The sequence below is a fragment of the Ascaphus truei genome, chromosome 3 (genome assembly GCF_040206685.1).
Source record: "Ascaphus truei isolate aAscTru1 chromosome 3, aAscTru1.hap1, whole genome shotgun sequence".
NCBI lineage: Eukaryota > Metazoa > Chordata > Amphibia > Anura > Ascaphidae > Ascaphus > Ascaphus truei.
This window is the reverse complement of record NC_134485.1, coordinates 322,588,665-322,614,759: the sequence shown is the minus strand read 5'-3', so window position 1 is coordinate 322,614,759 and position 26,095 is coordinate 322,588,665. Positions and strand designations below refer to the sequence as shown.

Sequence of the window (26,095 nt, the reverse complement as noted above, 5' to 3'; positions counted from 1 at the left end):
TAATAAGACAAAGCACCATTTCTATTAAACTACATCAACCACTGCGTGTGACTTATAATAAATAGCCCCAGACCTTTAACTCCAATACCTGTAAAATGCTTTTACAGTATCCTTTATGCTCTTAATCTCTACTGGAAAACTGTATGCATCATACGTAACTGTACATGTAACCAGCACCTTCAGTAGTTGTACTTTTAAACTGATCACAGTTTACCAATAACCTGTAGCCACAATACTTACACTCCTACAGTACAGTGAACCATAACAAGTACATCCCCTTAACCGACACTTACAATAAATGTTTCCCTAACTTAGACCATCAGTAACAGAACTCACATATCCTAAATAAATGTATCTCTGTTCTGCATGTGCCATAGCCTGTATGTACACCCTACATAACGGTATACAGTATCTATCTTGATCCACAATAAATGTAAAGAAAAAATAAATATATGTGGGTCAGAGGTTTCTTCTGACAAAAAACAAGTGGAAAAAAAATCTACAGTGCAATTCTTGGGCAAAGCAGATGTATTAAAGAAAAAAATCCATTTGATATCAATGGGATTTTATTTGTTGATAAATATGGTGCAGATTATTTGCCCCAGATTTGAACCACAGTAGCCTTGATGCATACAGTATGCCCCAAAAACTGTTGCATGTTTCCATTGTTCTCAACCCTCTGTATCCTACAGGGGTATAGTGAATGTGGCTTCAGCTGGGAACGTTCTCCCTGGATCAGACATAGGGCCAGTTCCTTTGCTACTAGACCCGAGTCTGCAGCTCTTGAGTCGGAGACAAAGGCGCCTGATCCGCCAGAACCCGGGGATCCTACAAAGCATCTCCCGGGGCCTGCTCAGCGCCATCCGAGAGTGCAAGTGGCAGTTTAGAAACCGGCGCTGGAACTGCCCCACTGGGCCTGGGAATCAGGTGTTCGGAAAAATTGTTAACAGAGGTAAGTGCTGGATGTGAACATTCAAGGGAAGGCATGACAGTGGCTTCCTTTTCTATGATAAATAGGGTGCTGTTTGTTGAACTTTTATGAGACTTTAGTAAGAAAAAAACCTTTATGTATCAAGGCAAGCATGCTGCAATTCTGTGGATTTCTTTTATTCCTCTGGTGCAATTGTTTTGCCCCAGAATTGCACCACTTTTGCTTTGATACAGTACATAGAAGTCTGTAGGTGTAGTTGAAGAGTAACCTGGCCTGGGGATGGTAAGGTGCAGTGAGAGATTGCATTATCTTTGGTTAGACGTGTGTCCTTTCCTTTGTTGTGCTGAGAGATGGAGTACATGATGTGTGATGGATGGGGACCCAAGTGAGATGTGCAGTAGTTTGGCTTTCTAATGTACTGCAAGGTGCAGGGGGGTTGTTTCTCTTGAGAGGCTCATGATAACAGATCTATCTCACTTTCACAGGATGCAGGGAGACGGCCTTTGTCTTTGCCATCACTAGCGCCGGGGTTACTCACTCTGTGGCCCGTTCCTGCTCAGAAGGTTCTATTGAGTCCTGCTCATGTGATTACCGGCGACGGGGCCCTGGGGGGCCGGACTGGCACTGGGGAGGTTGTAGCGACAACATTGAATTTGGGCGGTTCATTGGAAGAGAGTTTGTGGACTCAAGTGAGAGAGGAAGAGACCTGAAATACCTGGTGAATTTGCACAATAACCAAGCTGGGAGAATGGTAAGCATATATGGCAATGCATCGAAATGCATTTCAGACACATAATACGGTCATAGCGGGTAAAAAAAAAAAGTGGCAAGAATTCTCCTCCATAAAGTGAAGACTAAACAAATGTCAGGGTTGAACCTTCATATCTCATGGGTTCTACAGTCAGTTCTGAAACATAACACGTGTAAACTAGATATTCAGATAAATAAATCTAAGGGCCACTATCTACTATCCTCAAGTCAACCGAGAGAGTGGAGAGGTCTAAGACCCAAGGCAAAAAAGAAGGACTTTTTGTTCAAACCCTTTACACCAGATATAAAACTCTATCGGGGTCTATGTTTCAGGATAAAAGTGGAACAATTCTGGGGCAAGAAAACTGTACAAGTTATGTATAAGGAAAACTGTAATTTAAATTAGTAATTTTTTCTTTGATCCACATGGTGCCATCAAATTGCGCCCACATTTCTCCAATATTGCATTGGTACGTATTCCCCATTGCTATCAATGAGTCTTCTTCATTTCATACACCGCTGCAATTCTGTGCCCCAACATTGCACCTGATTTGCCTTGATGCAGAGGTTTAAAGGTGGGCGACCAACGTACATCTAAGTGAGAACATGTTGTATAGAATGTCATTGCCATTTATCTGTGTCAACTGTCTCTCTGCATCTTCCGCATATGGGAGGCAAGTCTTCTGGCTGCAAAACTGGGGCAAAACCAGAGCAAACGCATGACATCAGATTTATGAAAGAAAAACGTGCCATACGATTCAATGGGTTTTTATTGCTTGGATAAATATGCTGTAACTTGGTTGCTACAAGCAACAGAGAAGCCCAATGCTACATCCAATGTGACAAAAATACACAGTAAAATACTTATATATTCTCTTGAAAAAGTGTCATTCAGTTTAACCCTTTGGCCAAAGCATTGTAAGCCTGTGAGCCACGACAAGGCAGACCCAGTTCACTGCCAGATGTGTGTTGTTTGTAACTTGGTTGCTCCAACTTTGCAGCTGGGAGACTTTGATAGATAACCCCCATGGTATTTATAATCCTACTCTTCTTCGTCTTTGTTCCCTTCTATAATATGTATATCATCCTTCCCAACCTTCCATAGGCTGCAAATTGAACTCAAAGTAAAAAAAAAAAAAGGTGCATTCGCACTCAACAAAATATCGCACCTGTATCTGTTAAAAACTATTAGTACAGATATATAAGCTAGAATGGTTCTGACAGTATCCCTACACAAAGGGGTAATTTATCAAAGTCTTCCGGCTGCATAAAAAAGGCAAGGAAATAGCACCATGGGGCCTTGTTTTTTTCTGTGGTGGGGGGGTTGTCTCAGGATTGCAACACTTTTGCCTTGATACACATGCCATCAAATTTATTAATGAAAATAATTCCCATTTAAAAATGGGATTTTGGGATAAGTCAGGTGCCATATTTATGGACTAGTTTTGCCCCAGTTTTGCAACCGGAGACCATTGGGGCATACAGATGTAGCAAAACTTACTGTCTCCGGTGGCTTGGCTGAAAATGTACAAATCCGTGGCTCTGGAGATAGTGATACCATGGTTGCGCAGCAGGGGGTCCATGCTTGCGTATTGGATCCCCCCCCCAGCAATAATCCTCCGGTGCTGGAATAACCCTGTGGAAGGTTACGCAGCTTGCCCCGGTGCTGGGGTCTTGCTGCATCTGAATGTTTCAAGGCAAAAGTGGCACAATTCTGGGTCAAAAGAACTGCAGCACATGTATCAAAGAAAAAAAACCCATTAGAATGCATAGGAGTTTCTTCTTTGATACACTATGTGTAGTGTGTTTTCCCCAGAATTGCTAAATTTTTGCCTTGATATACAAACCCCATAGCGTATAAAAACCCCTTGACAGAAATTACATGATGGTAAATTGGTCAGGAAAAAATAGCCAATCTAAAGGCTCAATTAAAGTGGCACATATTGCTTCAAAATAATACAATTAAACAACAAAAAATGTGTCCATGTTCACTATATTAATATGAGTTTGAGTAGAAAATTCTTTATTTATAAAATGTTTTGCCTGGAAGTAATTCATTGAGAGTTACCTCTCGTTTTAAAGTATGTCCTGGGCACAGAGTTATAATGACAAATACATGGTTACAGATAGATAGTTACATTAAGGGTTATACAGTACATTATATACAATACATTGCATGCATAGTTAAAGATGATATATTATAGGCATATATAACAGTTACAGACCAGATTAAAATGTGAGACAGATTTACTTTTGAAAGAACTTAGACTGGAGGCAGCTGTGAGAGTCTCAGGTAGACTTTTCCAGTTTTGGGGTGCACGGTAAGAGAAGGAGGAGCGACCGGATACTTTGTTGAACCTTGGGACCATGAACAGTCTTTTGGAGTCAGATCTCAGATAAGTGCTGCATGTGGAAGGGGTGAGGAGCTTGTTCAGGTAGATGGGTAGCTTGCCCAGAAAGTATTTGAAGGCAAGACAGGAAAAATGTACTTTGCGCCTAGACTCAAGTGATGACCAATCTAGTTCTTTGAGCATTTTGCAATGATGCGTGTTTTAATTGCATTGGAGGACAAAGCGGCATATTGAGTTGTAGAGGGGATCAAGTTTGCGAAGGTGGGTTGGAGGTGCCGAGCCATATACTATGTCTCCATAGTCAATAATTGGCATCAGCATCTGCTGTGCGATACGCTTTCTGATCAGCACTCTTAGGGAGGATTTGTTCCTATAAAGTACACCTAGTTTGGCATAGGTTTTTGGATATCAGGGTATCAATGTGCAAAGACAAAAAATAAAAACCGGGCGCTTCTCAAAAATAAGTGAATATTAAATAATTAGGTAATTATACGATATACGTGACAGTGATGTTCAATTAATAATCAGTACACAAATTGTGTTTAGTGACCTTCACCAATGTGTGAAAAAATATATAAATATTAAAGTGCAATACAATAATGAAAAAGCAGCTCTACACCCTTAAGACGGACTGTTCAGGTCCAGATGGTTCTTGTGCAGGTTTTCAAATTGGAGCGGAGCGCTGGGTAACTCAGGATTATGAAAAAGAAAAATAAATGCAATAGTGCAGATGGTACAACAATGATAGTCTAAATAAAAAATGTTCTCTGTAATAGTTGTACTCACAGATTGTACTATCAAATATAAGCGTATCAGAGACCCTTCTCTCTCTGATGGGAGCCCTTTAATGGATACCCCTCAGAGTGGTGTCTTGATACTGGAAGCTTGTAATATGGTTGTTCAATTATTCTCCCAGGGTTATGTGAAAGTGAAAGAGAGAACACACAATAGAGTAGTATAGTCTAAATTGTATTAGCAGCAATCGATAAATATATGTATAATACACTCACATTTTGTAATAAAATAATGTTCGAGGGAGAGGACAGCTGTGGATGGAGAACGCCGGTTTTTCCAGGAGCGGAGGAGCCCTTCCGCATACGTCACTGATGCCCTCGTCACGTCCTGTGTTGTCTTAGGTCAGGGCGGAAGAGGCTGCCTGGTGTATCCGTCTCCTGATGGTTTGCCAGCAGTTGTCTCCCGATCTCCTCAGCACAATCACCTCCCACAGCGGATCGATTCTACGCGTTTCGCTGTGGCTTCTTCAGGAATCGATGTGCAACCCAAATGTTAAATGGGAGTCAAACCATAAGCCCAAATATTTGAAACTAGTAAGAGGGGCTAGGATAGTATTAGAGTTGTTTCTGATCTGTAACACCTTCATTAGATGCTTTAGAAATGTAGCCTTGGTCCCAAAATGTCACTGCTCTTCTTACATTTACTTTGTGGTGCTCAAGGCAAAGGTACAGTAGATATAATCATTTGTGCATTGTCACAAGGAGGTGACACTGGGTCTTCAACTGGAGTCTCCTTCTTCATGGAATACAGTCAGTGGTAAGGAACAGATCCCATATCAGTGCATTCAAAAACCTTTGTGGTATTTATGAAATATACGCAGTATAAATGTTCTTGCATTGTGTGCCCGGGTCCTCCTCTTGTTATAAAATCAAGGATTTAGATGTCATAAAATCAATCAATAAAACCTCACTCCGATATACAATGTGACTGCAAGGGTTAAATGAGTGCACACTAGCAAGTGGACAGTCACGTGATGGATTAACGCTGTTGTCACAGCTGGAAGGTGCAGTGACTGCAAATAGTGCAGTTAGTGAGTACTGTAGATAGGAAAATGAAAAACAGTAGTACTGTGGCAGCCAGCCCCCAGTCTTCAAGTACTCACTGAATCCTCGTGAAATCCTTGAAAATAGGAGTCCCATCAGCGTTCTCCAGCCAGTCACAAATGCAGCAGATAAAAATAGGACCACGGTGGTGCAGTGCTGGAAAAAGGGCTGGACTGCTTAGAAGATATAAACAATTTTATTAGCACATAACGAACCTTAGATAGGGAACGCGTATGTGGTAATACAGCAGTGCGCAAACTGGGGGCGCGACCCTCAGGAGGGATGCAAGATTTTGGGGGGGGGGGGGGCGCGTGCAGTTGTAGAGGTCCCGCGATCTCCCCCCAGGCATTTAAATTAAATGCCGGAGGATCGCGCGAGGCCTCTGCAACCTCTACTTACCGAGGTTCAGCCGGCTCCAGGACACGTTACCATGGCAATGCGGCGTCAAATGCCACTGCGGGGTCTTGTGACGTCACGGTTGCCACGGTAACGTGACATCAAATGACGCTGCGGGTCACATGACGTGACGCGACCCGTGGGGTCAAATGAGGTAAGGAGGGGGGGCGCACCAAGGACGACTGCAGGCATGGGGGGCACAGCAAAAAAAAGTTTGCGCGCCCCTGTGCTAATAAATAGTTTTTATCTTCTAAGCAGTCCAGCCCTTTCCAAGCACTGCACCACCGTGGCTCTATTTTTCTCTGCTGCTCGATGGACTAGCACACGTACCATTAGACTGCTCCATATACTTCATATCAACATGATCACTTAACTGGCCAACAGGATAACTAGAAATGTTCCACACAAAAAAACTGTGGCAGATGCAATTTGGAAAGGTTCATTGGCATCTACTTTTTTCCTGTAAAAAAATTCATAAATACAATAATATCCACCATGAGATAGCATATGTTTATTATATGAAACAAAATAGAAAATAATCACATGCAACGCGAATGCGTAACAGGATTGCAGCAGAGAGAGAAGGTGATTAACTCATAAGGAAGCCAAAAGTGGACTAAGTGTGTATGAATAAAATGTTACTCTCCATTTTGCATAGGATTTAGCGAACTAAAAAAAAAAAAAAAAAAAAGGAGGAGGAGATAATATGGATGAAAAGTATAGAGGTAAAAGCAGTGATGGGAAAAAGCATTATGAAGCCTGTTTCCCCCGAGTGTGTTTTGCATTACTGTATGTTAAGATTGCCGACCTGAGGAAGAGAGGAGAACTTTCAAAAGCTTGTCCTATAATATCAATTGTTAGTCGAAATAACAAAGTTATCACCTAATACTGAAATACTCATTTATTTTGCATTATGTTAAGTAATAATGATGGCCATGTACGGAAGCCTCCGGGTGCGAACCTTGGCCAAAACAATAGCATCAGATTTACCAAAGAAAAATATCCTTACGATAGAATTGGATTTTGCTTTGATAAATGTGGTACGGGTTTCACAGTTGGGAGAATGTGGTACAACATAACCCCAAAGTATTTCTGTCAAGAAGTGCTCTGCAGAACTCATTGGGTGTCAGCCTCGTATCAACATTTTATTGGCGCACCAGACGCGCTAACGGAAGAAACATCATTGCAAACAATAGGATTTTCATTTGATAAACGTAACACCATTTTTGTCATACAACTGCACCGGTTTTGCACCAAAGACACAGCTGTGCAATACTATGCACAGTGCAGGTGCAGTGCTGGTGCAGTGTGTCCTGCAGATCACACAGTAGGGGGATGCTTGGTTACATCCCACTTATCTGGAAATGAGTTACACTGTGTGGTTGGGCTTCACCGTGTAGCTGTTTTGCATCATGGTATTAATGGATTACCACCATTTGTTTTATTAACTCATAGCTGATATCCTTATTTCTTTATTTGAAGTAATATTTATATTCCTTTTACAAAATTGCATCAATATACTTTTTTATATATCGGTTCATCCATGTTTCGCTGGATCTTTTCATTTATTCAGGCACATAACACATGGGAATTGACTTTCACCAATATTGTGCACTGTAGGATTTTATTGCATCCTACACTTAATTGTGTTCCCACATTGTGTTGTATTGCATATGGCATTGCAAGGCATTGCTGTATACTTGTGTTACATTTTATAGCATTTTTGCTTTGTATACCTATTGTATTGTATGTCTTTATTTATATAGCAAAAATTGAAGGTACAGGGCACTGCGGATTTGAAAAATGTATTATCTAATAGCACAACGTTTCAACCAACAAAAGTGGTCTTTCTCAAGTGAAGATATCTTCCCTAACCCTAATATCTTCACTTGAGACAGACCACTTTTGTTGGTTGAAACGTTGTGCTAGTAGATAATACATTTTTCAAATCCGCAGTGCCCTGTACCTTCAATTTTTACTTACTTTGGAGTTTTTCACTGACAGCGACCCTGTGGACCAGGAGCACTGGTAACAGCAAGTATCTGTCTTAGTATAGCTTGTGGCGTGCAGCATTATTTATTGCAACTTATTTATATAGCGCCATTAGTGTACATAGAGCTTCACAGCAGTAATACACGTGGTAATCGTATAAATCAGAAATAATATAAATAACAGGTCATGGGAATAAGTGCTTCAGACATAGAAGTAACATTAAGGAAGAGGAGTCCCTGCTCCGAGGAGCTTACAATCTAATTACCTATGTTACATTACAGGGCTGTGTTACATTGTGTAGCTGGCGTTAATCTGCTGTGTTTTTATTATATAGCTACATAGCATAGTTATGTTATATAACTACATTTCTTCGCTCAGCAATAGTGTTACATTGGAGAACTATATTCCATCGCATTTTATAATTATATGGCATTCTTTTACTTTCAATATAACTATATAAACTATCATCTATATATGATTGTGTAGCTGTTTTGCAGTATATAGCAATGTGTGGTACATTACATACCTATGTTGCATTTATTTATTTGTGTACAAAGATGTGTTGCATTGTACAGCTTGGTTCGTGGTATGGTTGTGTTGCATTTTCCTGGTCTTTGATTTGTAACTCAATTACATTGTATAGTTACATTGCAATGTATAGTTTTGCTGCATTGTGTAATTATATTGCACAGTGTAGTTGTGTTGCTGCAGTATAGAGCTACAGTATGTGGCATTGCATATCGGTGGTACATTCTATAGCTACTGCAGGTGGCATTGTATAGCTGTGTTGTTGTACTGTATATATTCTCTTGGTTGCTGTATTTTACACATGCATGATCTGAAATTATGGCAATATTCTCAACAATTGCTAAGTACCACTGTCTTACTTAAATAGATAACATGCCCATACTTTCTGCAAAATTGTTTTTTTATTGTTATTTGTTCCAAACCAATTGTCAACGTTTAAAAATGCTCTACTACTTTGCTTATGTAAAAAAAAATGTTGTGAGTCTTCTCACATTTTTTTTTTTTTAATCACAAACTTTTTGCCACTGTGCACATTTCTTTATCAATTCACAGGCACATTTGCCAACTGAACTGACACACTTTAACATATCTTTATATAGATATATATAAATAGGTAGATAGATATATATATAGATAGGTAGATAGAGATAGAGATATATATATATATATATATATATATATATATATATATATATATATAGATATATAGATATATAGATAGATAGGTATATATATATATAGATAGGTAGATATATATAATATATATATATATATATATATAGATAGATAGATAGATAGATAGATAGATAGATAGATAGATAGATAGATAGATAGATAGATAGATAGATAGGTGCTTTGTGTAGCTGAGTTGCAGTGTATACTGTAGAATAGCTGGGTTGCCCTGTATATACTATACTGTTGCTCAGACTTTAGTGGTGGCCCCCACTTATATGGACAGTTCTCTCCTGTAGACTGGGCACTTTCTAGCACAACTAGCAGCTTGATTATTACATTCATGTCTAATATTTTTTTAAATATGAAGTATGAAGAAATTGAAGTACAGTAGTCTGCAACATGGAAACATTTGAGAGCGTTTGGTATCGCAGCATTGCCTTGTGCAGCAACTCGCTGAAGTGTTATGAAAAGCAGTGGTACTGTACCAGGTCTTAGGAAAGTCTAACACTGCTGGGGGCAAAAAGCTCCTCAGGCACTTTTCACCAATGTTTTATATTATACAGTATGGGAGATGAAGGAGGTGCCTCCAGAGCCTGGCCTGTAACAAGACTTCAGCACTAGGAGAGGGGGTCTCCCCTGTTTTATCAGCTTGCAATAGACAGCATGTTAATGTTGAATAGTGTTGTCCTTTTAACTTATGACACAATTACAATTTTTATTTCAATCAGTGCATCTCCTTTGGTTTTTGATGCTGGTAAAACATGTTTTATATAAATCCATGTGGCTTAGTTGCATAGTATTTTATAGGTGTTTCACATTCCATCTCACTCCTATAAGGGAACAAAATTCCATAACCCTCCCCCCCACCCCCCAAAAAAAAGTATGTATACAACAAATAAAAAATAGAAGTTGTATTAAACAGTGACCAAAAGCCAATGTGGTTTCTTAATATTATGAGGGGATAGAGCAAATACAAATTTATTTACCAAGTATAGCACATTTATCATTAGACTATTATAAATATGAAACATGTGTTTGCTCTGTACACTTCTGTCATTGAAAGTGCATTAAAAAGCAATAGTCAAGTAGACCAAAAAGGAAAAAATGACTTTCGCTTGATACTTTTGACTGTTCCCTTTTTGGTGTGCTGGACTATTGCTTTTTGATGCTCCCTTTATCCTGACCAGATTACCCATTTTTACTATTCTTCAGGTCCGAGACCCTTTTTAGGGCCATCCCAAGTTGCTGGCATCTGGGTACTTTGTTTTGCTCGTACCTCATTGAAGGTGCGTTGAAATGGGGTCACTAACAAGTGCCAGAGTTTCTGTTATGGGTTCTGCATTATATCCCTGTACTGAGTCTTGTAACGGTTTGTACATTATAAAGTTGCATTGCATTACATAGTTGCATTGAATCCTATAAATGCATTGTATCATCTAACTATATTGCATTATATAGCTATATTGTATCATACATCAGTGGTCAAAGTGTGATGGTACTACGGGTTATGGAGACCACTACTTTTTAAATTACAACCTCACCGCAACACTATTTATTATTTGACAAGCTTGTGGCTCCACTTTCTACTTACATATAAATGGATTCATTGCAGGAAGCTTTTCTAAGTATACATATTGTATACATCTTTCTAAAATTGGTTTACAATAGTTTTACCTCTCTGTCTTAACCAAATCTTGAATATTTTTATGGCAGACAGTATCACTACTTTTTGCAAGCCACTCTGTCCTCTGACTATTGTATGCTGTAGCTGTACTGCATCAGCTGCATTGTGGCTAACTATGACTAACATAGACTATACTATGACTAACATAGACTATATTATGACTAACATAGACTATACTATGACTAACATAGACTATACTATGACTAAAATAGACTATACTATGATTAACATACAGTTATATTGTAACATATAATTATTATATAGCTGTGATGTATCACATAGCTGCATTGTATACGATAACTATCACACAGCTATAGTGTATCAGCTAATTATAATATACCGGTAGTTGTGTTGTATCACAAACTGCACTGCATTATATACTGTAGCTGTGTTGCATCATAGAGCTGCATTACATCATGGCTTTGCTTGTGTCCTCCCAGACAGTGCTGGCAGAGATGCGTCAGGAGTGTAAGTGTCACGGCATGTCAGGATCCTGCTCCCTCCGGACCTGCTGGATGCGACTTCCCCCGTTCCGCTCGGTGGGGGACGCTCTGAAGGATCGCTTCGATGGCGCCTCCAAGGTCACTTACAGCAACAACGGCAGCAACCGGGGAGGCTCCCGTAGCGACCTCCCACACCTGGAGCCGGAGAACCCCACACACGCAATGCCTTCCTCCCGGGACCTCGTCTACATTGAGAAGTCCCCCAACTTCTGCAGCCCCAGCGAGAAGGCAGGGACTCCGGGGACCACAGGACGTTTATGTAACAGTACCTCCTTAGGGCTGGATGGCTGTGAGCTCCTATGCTGTGGCCGGGGGTACCGAAGCCGGGCTGAGCGGGTTACTGAACGGTGTCACTGCACTTTCCACTGGTGCTGCCATGTCACTTGTTTGAACTGCACCAGCACACAGGTGGTTCACGAGTGCTTGTGACATCTGCCTTGGTGCACACTGCAGTGGTTGGGTTACCATCATGCAATCTCTCTCACCATAAGGCTGGATGGTGACATTGGGGAGAGAATACCGATAATAGTACTGCCACTCTATAGGGTCACTAGTAACTGACAAAAAAGTGGGATGTTCTGCAAAAGCCAAAAGGACAAAATATATACAGTAACAGGAAGCAGGCATATTGCTGGGAAATAGAAACAGTGTAATTAAAAATCAGTGTTCCAGTCCACAAATGGGACCTTGCTCAGTATGGGTTGGCTTATTTAATTGTGGTCAAAAGTCTGTAGTCTATGATGCCATATTGTCAATCGAGCTTCAGGTAACATAGGACAGAAAATAATGTATGTAAAGGACACTCTTATGACTGTGCTTGAGGACTGGAGTTGGCCGTCCCTGCTCTACACTGACACCTGGCGAATAGGGTTGAAAGACATTTCTTATGTTAATACCTTTGCTGCCAGTGGGTCCTCCTGGTAGGAGAGGGGTTAAGGACATGAGATTACTTGTGTACTGTATATTGGCCAACTCTGGTATCTGTAGTACCTCAGATAACATGATAGATGGGAGCGATGAACAAAAGTGATGCTGCCTTTAGTTACATCACATAGACAAAGTACAAACACCAGGGGTCTATTTATCAAAGTCTCCTGGGCTGCAAAACTGGGCGGAAATGTATTTCCATATTTCACCATATTTAGCAAAAAGAGAGATAAATAGACCCACATGTAAGGTTTCTTGTCTGATGGTAACCAAACTCCTAATGTGCCTAAAAAGCCTTTATCACCATTGCCTGATTTCTTAGAAACCAATCAAGTTTGTACTAACAGAGCCAATGTAGTGGGAGACGTTCAAGTCCAGTGTGTAATTGTCAATGATACATTGTTGTGTGACTTGGAAATGCATTACACAAGGACACCAATAAGAACATGTATCAACGTCTCCCTGCCGCACAAAACAGACTCACATTTACTAAAGAAAAAGATTCTTATTGAAAGCAATAGAATGAAGTCCCAAGTCCGGGGTAAAAAACTGCACAAGATTGGGCCTCTGTATGAAGAAGTGGATCTGCGCTGAAGCATTCGCGCCTAGCAAAATGTGTCTTTTCTTTGTGTGACCCATTCCATATCTGTAGGAAGTGTATTTGTACTGCTGTAGAATTTGGCCCACAGTACACATTGCTGCACTGAGACACTTATGCCACCTTTATGGTGATGCAGGAAACCAATGCAGAAAACCCATCAACAAAAGTAATGCAAATGTAACTATGTCCTGGCCTCCTCCCACAAATCCCTAATATCACATGGCGCAAAGCGGATTAATACCGAGACGCTGCTAGTCGCAGATATTTTGCAGTGCAATATGCAACAAAATATGCACGTTGTGCTAATATTTAGGGGATGAAACAGAGACAAAGTTTGCCGTCTGCAAAACTGGGGAGGGAACTCAGCAACAGGTTTTTTTTTTTAAAGAAAAAATATTCCCATTAATTCCAAAGGGTTTTTCTTGTTTGCTAAATCTGGTACAGCGTTTTTACACCAATTTCTGCCCAGGTTTTGCAGTCAGGAGATTTTGACAAATGACTCCCCCCTAAAGACCTGTAGTTTTTCAGCATGATAAATCTGGTGATGTTTCTGCACCCGTTCTGGCCTATTTTTGCAGTAGGGAGACTTTGATAAATCTCCCCCATAGATAGGACATGACATTACATAGGGAGGTAAGATTTCCTCAAGGCTTATACCCATTCACTCTGTTTATTTATATGTGCCTCTTCTCAGATGTGTTACCTCCTATAATGGCATACTGGGCAGTGGGAGAGAGACTTTGTATTAGGTGGTAAGCAAATTCTGACATTTCTTTACAGTGAAGGAAATTCAGATTTAAGCATACGTACGTACCTACATTTCTGTCAGAGAAAGTGCTGATGAAAAACTGGAATAACTTTATCCAAGAAAGAATACTACTGTATGACAAAATACCCCACAGAATAATATTACAATCTCCCTAAACACAGTGAATGCTATTTTATCAAATTCTCCCAAGTGTGAACATAATGGAACCAGATTTTTTTTTTAAATTAAAAAAAAAACGAATTGTTTTCAATGACTAAATACATAGAGGGGTTACTGCGGAGATTTTGGTGGATAGTTCCTTTAGCACCCAATGGGGTCTATGTATTCAAGGCAAAAGTGGGGCAATTCTGGGGCAAAAACATTGCTCTAGATGTCTTATAGAAAACAATCATATTGATTTTAATGGGAATTTTGAATTTGATACAATTGAGGCAGACTTGTGTGCCCCGGGATTCCACCAGTTTTGCCTTCATACACATGCTACATTAGGGGTTATGTATCATAGAGTATGTACTTCCTAGGTACAAAAGTCAGGCAAAAGCAGTGCAATAAACAGCAAGCACAATATTTATTAATCCCATTACATGCATTTGGGGGTGGGGTGGGGGGCGGGACGGTTCTTGGATAAATCTGGTGCACTAGTCTTCATTTTGCAACCAGGACACTTTAGTAAATAACACCTAGGGGGCGTAAGTATCAGGGCAAAATGCAATTCTGGGGAAAAAAAATCTGCACCATATGTATCAAAGAACAAAACATCCCATTGAAACCAACAGGATTTTTCCCCCCAAATTGCACAAGTTTTGCCTTGATGCATATGCCCGTGTGCAAAACTATTGCAAAACTGGGGCAAACATACAGTACTAGATTTATCAAGGAAAATGACTCCATTGCTGTCTATTAGAATATTTGCTTTGATAAAGCTGGTGGTATTTAAAGATGGGCAAATCTGCCCAAATCTGTTTCCTGGATTTCCGCTGATGTTCCCTCCAAAATCCGTTTCGTAGTGTAAAATCCGCAAACAGATTTGGGCGGTTTCAGTCCGCGTGGATTCATCAAAATCCGTCATTGGATACAACCGCTGGACGGATTTGTAGAATCCGCGGATTCAGCAATCGTTGGCAGATACTTGCGAGTCCGGATTGGTGAATCCGTGGATTGGATTCTACAAATCCGTCAATGAGTTGTGGAATCCGTGGGGTGTATTGGTAATCATAATAAAAAATCCACAAACGCTAATCGCCCTTTTTGACATTGATCTGCTGAAATCCGAGGACCAAAGGAACCGGCTGATCTGCTGCAGATCCAAATTCACAATTTTTTTTTTTACCCATCTCTAGTGGTATTTTGTGCTCCACTTGTTGCCCCTCTTTTGAAGCTGGGAGACTTTGGCCCCTATGAATCAAGTCAAAGTGGAGCAATTCTAGGGCGAAACAAATGCGCTAGATGTGTCAAATAAAAATATATCAGTGAAAGCTATTTCCTTTAATAAATATGATGCTAATTTCTTGCTCCAGAATTGCACCATTTTTGCCTTGATACATAACGGCCTATGAGTCATATGCATCAAGGCAAAAGTGGTGCAATTCTGGGGCAACAAAATCTGCCCACATGTATCAAAGAAAAAAATCCTAGTGACTTTTTTCTTTGTTACATCTGGTGCATTTATTGTGCCCCCGGACCGCTTAATTTTGGTATTATCTGGTGCATAGGAGATCATGGTACACTCACGCTCTCCTTAACTAGCTATAATCTGACTGATATTTTAAGTTCAATTATCTTGCATCTCATATTCCAGAGAAGATACTGTATTCTCACTGTCTTAGTCAGTCATATTATCCACACTCTAGCCTCATCCAACTACAACATTACACTGTATTTGTTTTGTTTACTATCTTGTTTTACTGGGTTCTAATTAACTAAAGTTTCCTGGCTGCAAAAGTGGGGCAAACCCAATGCAAAAAGCAAAACCATATTCTTCAAAGAATCCCATTGAAAGGGAGTTTTTTCCCCTTGATAAATCTGGGGCAATTCTTCGGCACACTTTGCCCCAGTTTTGCAGCCGGGAGACTTTAGTAAATAACTTCCTTTAAGTGATACAATATGGGCTATATATCAAAGTCTCTCAGCTGCAAAACTGGAGCAAAAAAAACGCACCATATTTATCAGTGCAAAAAAGTTCTGTTGTATATTATGAGACCTTGTTCTCCTAAACACCCGGCGGTGCAAAGAGATTCAGCAGTTTTGCTCCTGTTTTGCAGCCAGGAAACTTTGATACGTAGCTCCCAAAATTTCATGACGGCAAAACCAGGGCGTAATTGGCGTAAAAAAATTAAACGGCACCAGATTTATCAAAAGAAGAAGTGCCATATGAAGCAACTGGGATTTTTGCTTTGATAAATCTGGGGCAGCAAGGAGAATTAGCTATATAAATATATACCTTGACTTTCTTAATCCTCTTCCATGTTAACACTAGCTTTACTAGTCATGGTGTTCTGTCTCAGTCATATAATCCTGAGATGTGTCTGTCAGTCCTTCATATGGTTGGTTGGTCTATTCTTACTGGTACTAGTCAGGCTGCTCTCATGAACTTTGTCTTTCCAAAACATTCTGCACTATAAGGGATGCTGTTGTCTGTTTTCATTATTGCCAAATATATGCTTTATTTACTATTTTTATACTTTAGCCAAATATTTTCCTAGGAGACTCATATTTTTCCATTTATACCAATACAGTCTGTAAATAACCCTTCAGCAATGTGTGGTTTTGTAAATAAAAGTATTTATTGTGACTTCTTTTATATCCAACTATTGAGCTGTCTGACACCTTCATTCTAAATACATGTTTGGTTTGTGCAACTGCTGAGCATTAGCCTCTGCATAAATTTCTGGGACAGTGGCTAAATTGTTTTAGGGGAATATGTACAGTATCAAGGTAAATGTGTTGAAGTTCTGGGGCAAAATAACTGCACGATATGTATTAAAGTAAAAAGCCTATTTATATGAATACATTTTTTTGTTTCCCACCAGAATTGGACCATGTATGCCTTGTTACATATGTCCATTTGTGTGTGTTCATGTAACTCAGGGGGGTAGAGAGCATAGGTAATGCACATTTATGTTTGACTATGCAACCATGTAATCTGTGGTGTCTGTCTGCATTTTACTCTGGACTTGGGAGGGGAGTGCTTGGGGAAAGGAAGGATTCGAGGTCCTCAGTGGAGCTGTCCACAGCCACAGTGCTGAAAGCAGCGGGGGAGATGAAGCAAAAAGGTAGGGTCTGGTGGTTGGGCATAGTATGTTTGGACTGACTGCAAGAGGGGTCTGTGGAATACCAATCACAAGAACAGCAGACAGGCAATGTGTCTGACTAAAGTGATAACGTGATGTGTGATATATGATGTGTGAGGCAGAATAAGCTTCCAGGCAGGAGCATTCAGAAGCGCCACCAATGAGCCCCAAGTCGGGTACTTCTCTAGTTACCTCCCCTCGTGTGTGTGAGCTCGGATCCCATAGGCACTCTCCTCCCCATCACGTCCCAACCGGCCAGGACTATTTCAGTCAAGTCGCGGTCTCCCTGTATAAGGGTAGAATATCAAGGGTGGGGCTGCTTCTCACGCCTAGGGTGGGACGGTGAATTCCCTGTCTCAAAATAAAGCTGAGCATATATCAGCCCTTTTTCACCTGCTTCCAATTAGATCCCGACTGGGCGCAGTCGCCAGGTCCCCACCCCTCTCTGCACCTTCCCCAGCCCTCATTGGGAGGTGGACAGAATATTCCATCTGAAATATGCTGCGGTTCTTGGGAAGAACCCAAGGTCCCCACAAACACGCTACACATGGGAGAGAAACATAGACATTTGCAATTTTTTTCCACAGACTCTGCTTTAAATTTCCATCGATTGGTTGTGTTTAAGTGGGGGGTGGTTGTCCATCTGTGGGGTGAAGTCAAGACCTTACTGTCCTACTCCCTCCTCAGTCTGGTGACCTAAGAATGGGGTCAGGCAGGAGACCTGAATCCAGGTCAATAATACACACAGAGGCTGCACTGGGGTTATGGGTAATTACCCACATGGATGTGGTCTATCGTTCAGCGCTCTGTGTGCTGTGTACTGTATTAAACTAGGTGGACAGGATTAAACTGCACCAGCCAAGCCAAAATGCAGAAACATTTTGTTTAGTACACAACGTGTAATTGAGGAAATCTTTTTTTCAGTTGATATTTTTTTTTTAATTTGTAAAATAATACACATATGCAGGTAATATAAATAATGGACATGAGTGTGCCAGCTAACAGTATAAAGATAACGCGTAGATTATAACCACCTACTTTCTTATAGAGCTAATTTAACAAAAGCATAATTATCAAATTAATGCACTTGGCTTTCTTTCAATTATCCTGATCACGTCCAATTTAAATGAATAGGTGACTACCTGAAAACAGGTTGTGCAGTTAAGGGTGTGTTAATATCCCAGTTCACCTGGCAAAGAGCACAGATGTAAGACTTCTGGTTAGTACACTACTTTGCGATATGCGGGACACAAGCTGCACATATCCCTTTACTACAGCACTAACGTGTTTGAATAGACATGGGTTATATGCAGTGATCGAAATGGCTTGCAAAAAAAATTCATGGCACTGTGCCAGGTCTAAAAATATGCATTTATTACATTTTAAAGCTAAGCTAATTGGACTGTATTTTACAAATATCTTAAAACCAGAGACAGAACATAAAACACAGACAAAGCTCAGTTTTAGCACATCCAGTGAAACTCATACACGGTACAGTGCCTAAATATATATGTATAAATATCTATTAAGTAAAATGGTCTTTTAGTTTAAAATTTTTGGCCAAAATTGTTGTAAGCCCCTGAGCCAACTGCACGGCAGACCACAATTCAGGGGTCCCTAACGCTAATATAAATTCTATATAAGAATTCTCTTATAAGAATTTATATTAGCGTTAGGGACCCCTGAATTGTGGTCTGCCGTGCAGTTGGCTCAGGGGCTTACAACAATTTTGGCCAAAAATGTTAAACTAAAAGACCATTTTACTTAATAGATATTTATACATATATATTTAGGCACTGTACCGTGTATGAGTTTCACTGGATGTGCTAAAACTGAGCTTTGTCTGTGTTTTATGTTCTGTCTCTGGTTTGAAATATATATTGCCATGCTCAGTAGCACTCCTCTGTGACACTCATATGCTTATATATATATGTTGTGGTTATTTGGGGGGTTCAGCTTGTTAGGTGTCCAGTATGTTACAAATATCCAATCAATATTTATGCTAAAAAAAAAAAAAAAAAGGCTTGCAAAGAAAGTGGAACTGTAGTATTCAAAATTTAAAAATGAGTGGTACTCAGTGTGAAAATAAAAAAACATGGGGTAGAGAGTACAATAACCGTCCAAACACTGACTATATGCCACACTCCCTTTTTGTTTCGGTGAACTTCTATAGCCAAGGTGGGCAACCCTGTCGTCAATCGCAACAAGTGGCGAATCAGCCATGAATGTGTGGCAAATTTGAGTTTGCCTGCTCCCACAGTAAAAGAAACATTTTCCTGACGGTATGTGCTGGTTTTCGCTTTCTGAATGAGTCAACGAAGTGAACCAGCAGCAGGTGACAGGGCTGAGGTGAGGGAAGCAGCCTATTTTGATCTGGTTTAATACTGATTGGCCGGCGAAGCCGGCCAATTCAGTTAAACAGCAATTCTACTTGTTGCCAAGTAGAACAAAGAAAAACCAGTCAAACAAATATATAAAGGGAACCAACAAGTGCACTGTAAAAAATGCATTTAAAAAAGAAGGGTTAACTCAGAAGAACCCATGATGGGGGATACCGAGCAGAGCACCCCGCCTAACGCCCACTGGGAGGCAAACTCCGAAACCGTCCCAGCGGACTCGGCGTACGTGAACTCTGCCCGAATACGGGAGTTCACCAGCGCCCGGAATACTGCCACGATGTTCGTTGGGACCCCCTTCTCCAAACACTGCTTCCTGGTCTTGTAAATGGCTAGTTTAGCCACTGCCAGGAGCAGGTTGACTAGGAGATCGCTAGGCTTATTGTCTCGGGACACTGGGCACCCAAAAATAAAAAGATGAGGGGAAAAACCCAGCCAGAACTGCAGAAGAAGGCTCCTCAAGGTGGATAAGAGGGGCTGCAGTCTGGCGCAGCTCAGATAAATGTGGAACACGGACTCCCGCTCGCCACAGAAGGGACAGGCGGCGGGGGAGTCCGTGAAGTGTGCCAAGTACTCTCCTGTGCTCAGTGCACCGTGGAGGACCCTCCAACTCAAATCCCCAGCGGGACGGGGAACCAAAGCTGAATAGAGCTCTCTCCACCGGGGTCTCTCGCCCTCGTTCCCAATAAATACCCGCCTCCAGATGGTATCTGGGCGGGTGACAAGGGCGAGGTAGTGCACTATATGGAGCACCAGAGAATACAGGACTTTCCTCGGCATGCCGCGAAAACAAGCCGGGGACATATCCCCCAACCTGCTGAGGTTTGGTGAGGAGAGATGAAGCACTACAGGAAAAAACTGCTAGAGAGTGTGTTCCCAATAAAAAGGTTTATTGGATCAGAGCATAGCACACAAAAAATGAGCCCTGGGGCCCCCACCAACGCGTTTCGAGCTTGCGCTCTTTCTCAAGGTGCATACCCTCTGGCAAATCCCCTTACCTGATATAGGTTCATTTTCCCGCCTTTCCTCGCCACTAACCCGTCGCTCAGTAGCGTCACAAGGAGCGCGCCATGTTGCCATGACGCCCCATGAGTCGGGTATGCACCTTGAGAAAGAGCGCAAGCTCGAAACGCGTTGGTGGGGGCCCCAGGGCTCATTTTTTGTGTGCTATGCTCTGATCCAATAAACTTTTTTATTGGGAACACACTCTCTAGCAGTTTTTTCCTGTAGTGCTCCATCTCTCCTCACCAAACCTCTGAATATCCTGGAGAACAGGCAGCACACGTCCATGGAAGAAAAGACCCACAGAAGACCCATCAAACAGTGAGTGATTTGCTCCTTTTACACCACAGTAATCCTATTCAATGTATGAGACTGGACACAAGCAAGTGTGAGTATTCATCAATCAAGGGATGTTGCTCTTCCAGCTTATTGATGCAATGGAAGTGGTGTGATGCTTTAAAGGGTTATTAATCGTGGGACACTTCAAGGATTTGGAATTATGTCTTCATATACATTATCCAGCAAATGGTCAGGTCTGTGTTAGAGCACTACACAGTGTTGTTTACCCCAACCTGCTGAGGTTGGGGGAGATAGGAGCCTGAGGGGGTTGCCGTGGTTTGGGTTCCACGCAAAGATCCGGAGAGCTGAAGTTGATAGGTTGACAAGGCTCTCCGGTCTGCAAAACCCCCTCGATGAAGGTGCGTGAGTCGGGGTGGATTGCATCTTTAATCTCCCGGATCAAATGACGAGGGACACGGGCAGTAAGCATACCCATACGGGGCGCAAGCACCTCTGCGCTTACCCAGTCTCGCCGCTCATAGTCCACGAGATCCCCGACTCTGGTCACTTGCGCCAGGATTAGCTGGCGGCAAATAGAGGGTGAATCCAACATCCGAGCCCCCACTGCCGGATTATACAGCAGGGGCTCGGCAAGGAAATCAACCCCCACCGCCTGTTCCTTCCTGGTCGCGTAGTCCCGGTAGTATGCCGGCAGCTCCGAGAGGTTTCTTCCTAAACCCTCGGGTCTGATAATAAACAGTTGCCGGTCATACCTCATACTGCGCAGCTGGCGAAAGAAACTGGTCGCCAGCTGGCACCACTGCGGAGACGGATCCGCGAATAGGTATCTCTGCAGGTATTGGAGGCGGAAAGTGTGTAACTGGGAGCGGACACACACCACTCCCTGTCCACCCTCCTCCAAAGGAAGGCACGCAACCCCCACAGAGACCCAATGCTTCCCCATCCAGAGAAAATCCATCAATCTCCTCAGGATCTTGTTGATAAATTCGGGGGGTGGACCCATGGCTATCAGCCGGTGCCAAAGCTGACTGGCCACCCGCTGGTTGATCACCAGGGTTCTTCCCCTAAAGGAAAGCATTCTCGACAGATACACCCATGACCCCAGACGAGCAATGACTCATTCTTCAAGTTCACTGAAGTTTTCTGGGGCTGGGTCCTCCGCAGCAGACAGGTAGACTCCCAGATATTTGAGAGTATCGCTCCCCCACGAGATATTACGAAACGCGGGGGGTAAAGAGTCCACCTGTAAGGGACCCACCAAAATGCCGGAGCACTTGGACCAGTTGATCCGAGCAGAAGAGGCCGCGGTGTAGACCTCTTGGCACGCTTGTGCCCGCTCCAGATCATCTAGGTCCTGGGCCACGAGGAGCACGTCATCGGCATAAGCCGACATGACTACCCGCATGCTGGGCTCCCGCAGCACCAGCCCGGTGAGCCTCCTCCTCAGTAGGCAGAGGAAGGGCTCGATGGCCAGCGCGTATAGTTGCCCAGACAGGGGACACCCCTGACGTACTCCCCGACCAAACACAAAAGGTGCCATCTGGGACCAATTAATTTTTACCAGACACTCTGCAGAGGCGTACAGCATCCGGAGAAAGCCCACAAATTGTGGGCCAAAGCCAAACTCCCGCAGGGTCTGCATGAGGTAACGGTGATCCACCCTGTCAAACGCCTTCTCCTGATCTAGGGACAGGAGGGCGAGTGACAGACCAGTCCTCTGCGCGTGGTGTAGCAGGTCCCGGACCAGAAAAATGTTGTCATGAATGCTCCGGCCCGGGACAGTATAGGACTGGTCGGGGTGAATCACCTCTGCCAGCATGGACTTGAGCCTCAGCAAGAGCGCTTTGGCTACGATCTTATAATCCGTGCTGAGCAGTGAGACCGGTCGCCAGTTAGAGATCTGGCGGAGATCCCCCTTCTTCGGCAGCAGAGACAGTATTGCCCGCCGACATGAAAGGGGCATCTCACCAGTCTCCAGGGCTTCGGCCAGGACCTCGGTGAAATCAGGTCCCAGCATCTCCCCAAAAAAACGGAAGAACTCCACAGTCAGCCCGTCTAGCCCCGGCGCTTTTCCGTGGGACATGAGATTAAGAGCTTCAGAGAGCTCGGCCAGAGTCAAAGGTAACTCAAGCCGCTCTCTTCCACCCTCGCTGACCGTGGGAAGCCCCTCCCATAAGACCCTGCATGCATCCGGCTGGATGGACTCCGGAGAGAAAAGATCTACGTAAAACCTCCGGGTTCTGTCCCGGATGCTCTCCGGGTCAGTCAGAGGGGTACCGTCCTCTGCTATCAAGCAGGTGATATGTTTACTGTTTCGCCTCTTTTTCTCCAGCGCGTAGAAGAGGCGCGACCCGCGACCCTCTTCCCGAAGGAAGTGGATGCGGGATCGCACATACGCCCCCCGAGCTCTCCGATCTTCCAAGTCCCGGAGAGCGCACTTCCTCTCCACGTACGCACACTGCAGGAATTGGTCTCCTGGCACAGACAGCCGCCTCTCGAGATCGAGCACCTCTTCCCTAAGGGTCTCGATCTCAGCATCGCGCCGCCTGCTGGCACCTTTAGTGTGCTCTTGACAAACGAGGCACAGATGAACCTTGCCCACGTCCCACCACTGCTCTAACATGGCAAAGTCTGACCTGCAACCTCTCCATGCCATCCAAAAGTCTCGGACCGACGTTGCAAACCCCTTGTCCTCCAACAACATATTGTTGAAATGCCAATAGGCAGACAAGGGCGCTGCTGGTATTAGCGCCACCGTCACGGACACACAATTGTGGTCCGAAAACGACGCTAGCCTAATGGTACTGGACTGAGCTCGCGACAGGCTGTGGCTGGATATGTACAGCCTATCGATCCGGGACCAGGATATCCGTCCACCTCTAAACACTCTAACATAGGTGAACTCAGTGGATACCCCGGGATGTTGTTCTCGCCAGACGTCTACCAAGGAGTAGCGGGTGATGACCTCCCGCAAGGCCGACGCAGAACTCGGGTGTGGCTCCGGACCATTCCGGTCCCTCAGAGCCTCGAGGGTGCAGTTAAAATCAACCCCGAGCACCACGTGTTCGTCCGTGTCGACTGTCTCCAGATATTTGGACATTCTGACGAAGAACTGCCTGCTCAGGGGTCCGGTGGCAGGAGCATACACGTTCAAGAAATTAAACGTGTAGTCCTCGTGTCGGACCCTGATATGCAACAGGCGACCTGGAACAACAGTTTTGGCAAACAGCAGCTCAGGTTGGAAGGATTCGGAGAACAGGGTCACCACCCCACAAGATGTCGAAGTGAGGTGGCTGAAAAAGACCTTGCCTCGCCACTCCAGATGCCAGCTGGCTTCAGCCTCTGGAGTGGTATGGGTTTCCTGCAGGAAACTCACAGAATACTTTCCCTTTTGTAAAAAGGAGAGTACCTGGAACCTGCGAAACCCGTCCTTACATCCATTTACGTTTAGCGTACCGATGCTCAAAGCCATTGGTAATCAAGAGTCTTGCTTCCCATAGGCGCTCAGGGTACTATACCTCGAGAAACCTTTACGTGCTCTCGCAACACTTTGTTAAACTTTAGGACCCGAACATGTTCGATAGTCCCGGAAAGTTTGGCCTTGTGGTTAGCCTTGATATATACTCTGAGAGAGTGGAGAATGACCGAAGCATCCTTCCACCTCTCAAGGGCCAACTGCACCTTCGTATGTCCGTGTCTACAGAGGGTTTCATCTAGGAAACTATTTAGCTCCCGGGCAGGGATAACGGGGATCGAGGAGTCCACCGACTCCATGGTGCCAGAGGACTCCCCACTGAGCCCCAACTCCCCAGGCTCCTCTTGGCTGGAGAATTCAAGACCCCCGTCCTTCTCTGCGGGGGCCTCTCTCAGCCCTAGATTGGATCCCCTCCTCGGTGTTTCCACGAGGGGGTCCACTGTGCTCTCCACCTCCATCCCCGAGTCAGGATGTTCAGGGGCAGCTGGTGGCGACATGGCAGAGGCAGTGGTCTCCCGCGAGTCCTCGGGGGCCACAGAAGCACACAATGCCCTACTATTTTCCTCAAGCGCCATTCAGATGAATGGCATGCCACGGGTGTTCGCATCACCTGCGGGAGGGCACTCACCAACCGCGGGAGGGCCCTCACCATCCGCGGGAGGGCCCCCACCATCCGCAGGAGGGATCTCACCACCCGCGGGAGGGCTCTCACCACCCGCGGGAGTGGCCTCACCATCCGCGGGAGGGCCCTCACCATCCGCGGGAGGGCCCTCACCATCCGCGGGAGGGCCCTCACCATCCGCGGGAGGGCACTCACCAACCATGGGAGGGCACTCATTAGCAAGGACCTCAAAGGGAGGGTCTATCCTAGCATTCACTCACAATAAAGTGCCTGCCCAAAACTCCACACTAAGAGGGTTCAGGTCAGACAACTCCCAGATGTAATCGGAAGTGCTCACCAAAACACCCTCCAAACCCCCACCCACGGGGGTCAGTCCTAGCCCATCTCCTTCCTCTGGTGATGCAAACTGGGGCTTTTTATCCCTATGTGCGTCACCCGAAGGCGGTACAACTGGAAGGGGATCCCGGTCGACCCCCGGGTCCCCGAAGACAGGTATCTTTTTTGTGTCCGGTGGGGTAAATTCACCGAAACACAAGTCTCCGGGGGATTCTCTCGAACCCAGAGGGGCGTTGGGAGGCTCCCCAACATCTATTTCTAGGGGTAAGGCCTCATGCTGTTGAGCACTTTGGCCTTCCACCCCAGAGATGTCGGGTACCTCCTCTTGCATTCCCTCCAGATCTTCGAGGGGAGGGGGGCTGTACATTTATGAGATCCGGCTCACACTGGTTAATCCCAACCGGTGGGCTGGATGGAGCCACCTCGTGCGGAACTGATGTTGCGTTCTCTTTTGGAGACATCCGTGGGTGAACGTAATCCGGTTCACCCACCTCGACCTCCTCAAACGCCCTCTTGTTTTTAGTTTTAAATTTGCTCTTCCTGGGGATTGATTCCCCAGGAGAGGGTGTTGCTGCCTCCCCAGCAGGAGCGTCCTCCTGCTCCCCCACACCCTGTACGGTGCTTACAATGGGGGTAAGGTGTTCTTGGGGGGGGACAGCGACAACAGAGGGTGGCTGTTCCAGGGTGGCTTTTACATTCTCTCTCTGATCTTTAGGGAGAGGTGCAGAT

At 43.9% G+C, this 26,095-nt stretch overlaps 1 protein-coding gene across 1 annotated transcript in view; it reads left to right on the top strand.

Moving 5' to 3' along the window:
• WNT1 (Wnt family member 1) overlaps positions 1-12,348 on the top strand; it is a 13,589-nt gene extending 1,241 nt beyond the window's left edge. The window contains exons 2-4 of the mRNA XM_075593402.1: positions 693-952; positions 1,417-1,682; positions 11,586-12,348. Coding sequence (XP_075449517.1) covers positions 693-952; positions 1,417-1,682; positions 11,586-12,077 — 1,018 coding nt within the window. The 3' untranslated portion in view covers positions 12,078-12,348. The remainder of the gene's footprint in view (positions 1-692; positions 953-1,416; positions 1,683-11,585) is intronic.
• Positions 12,349-26,095: the final 13,747 nt, after the last annotated feature.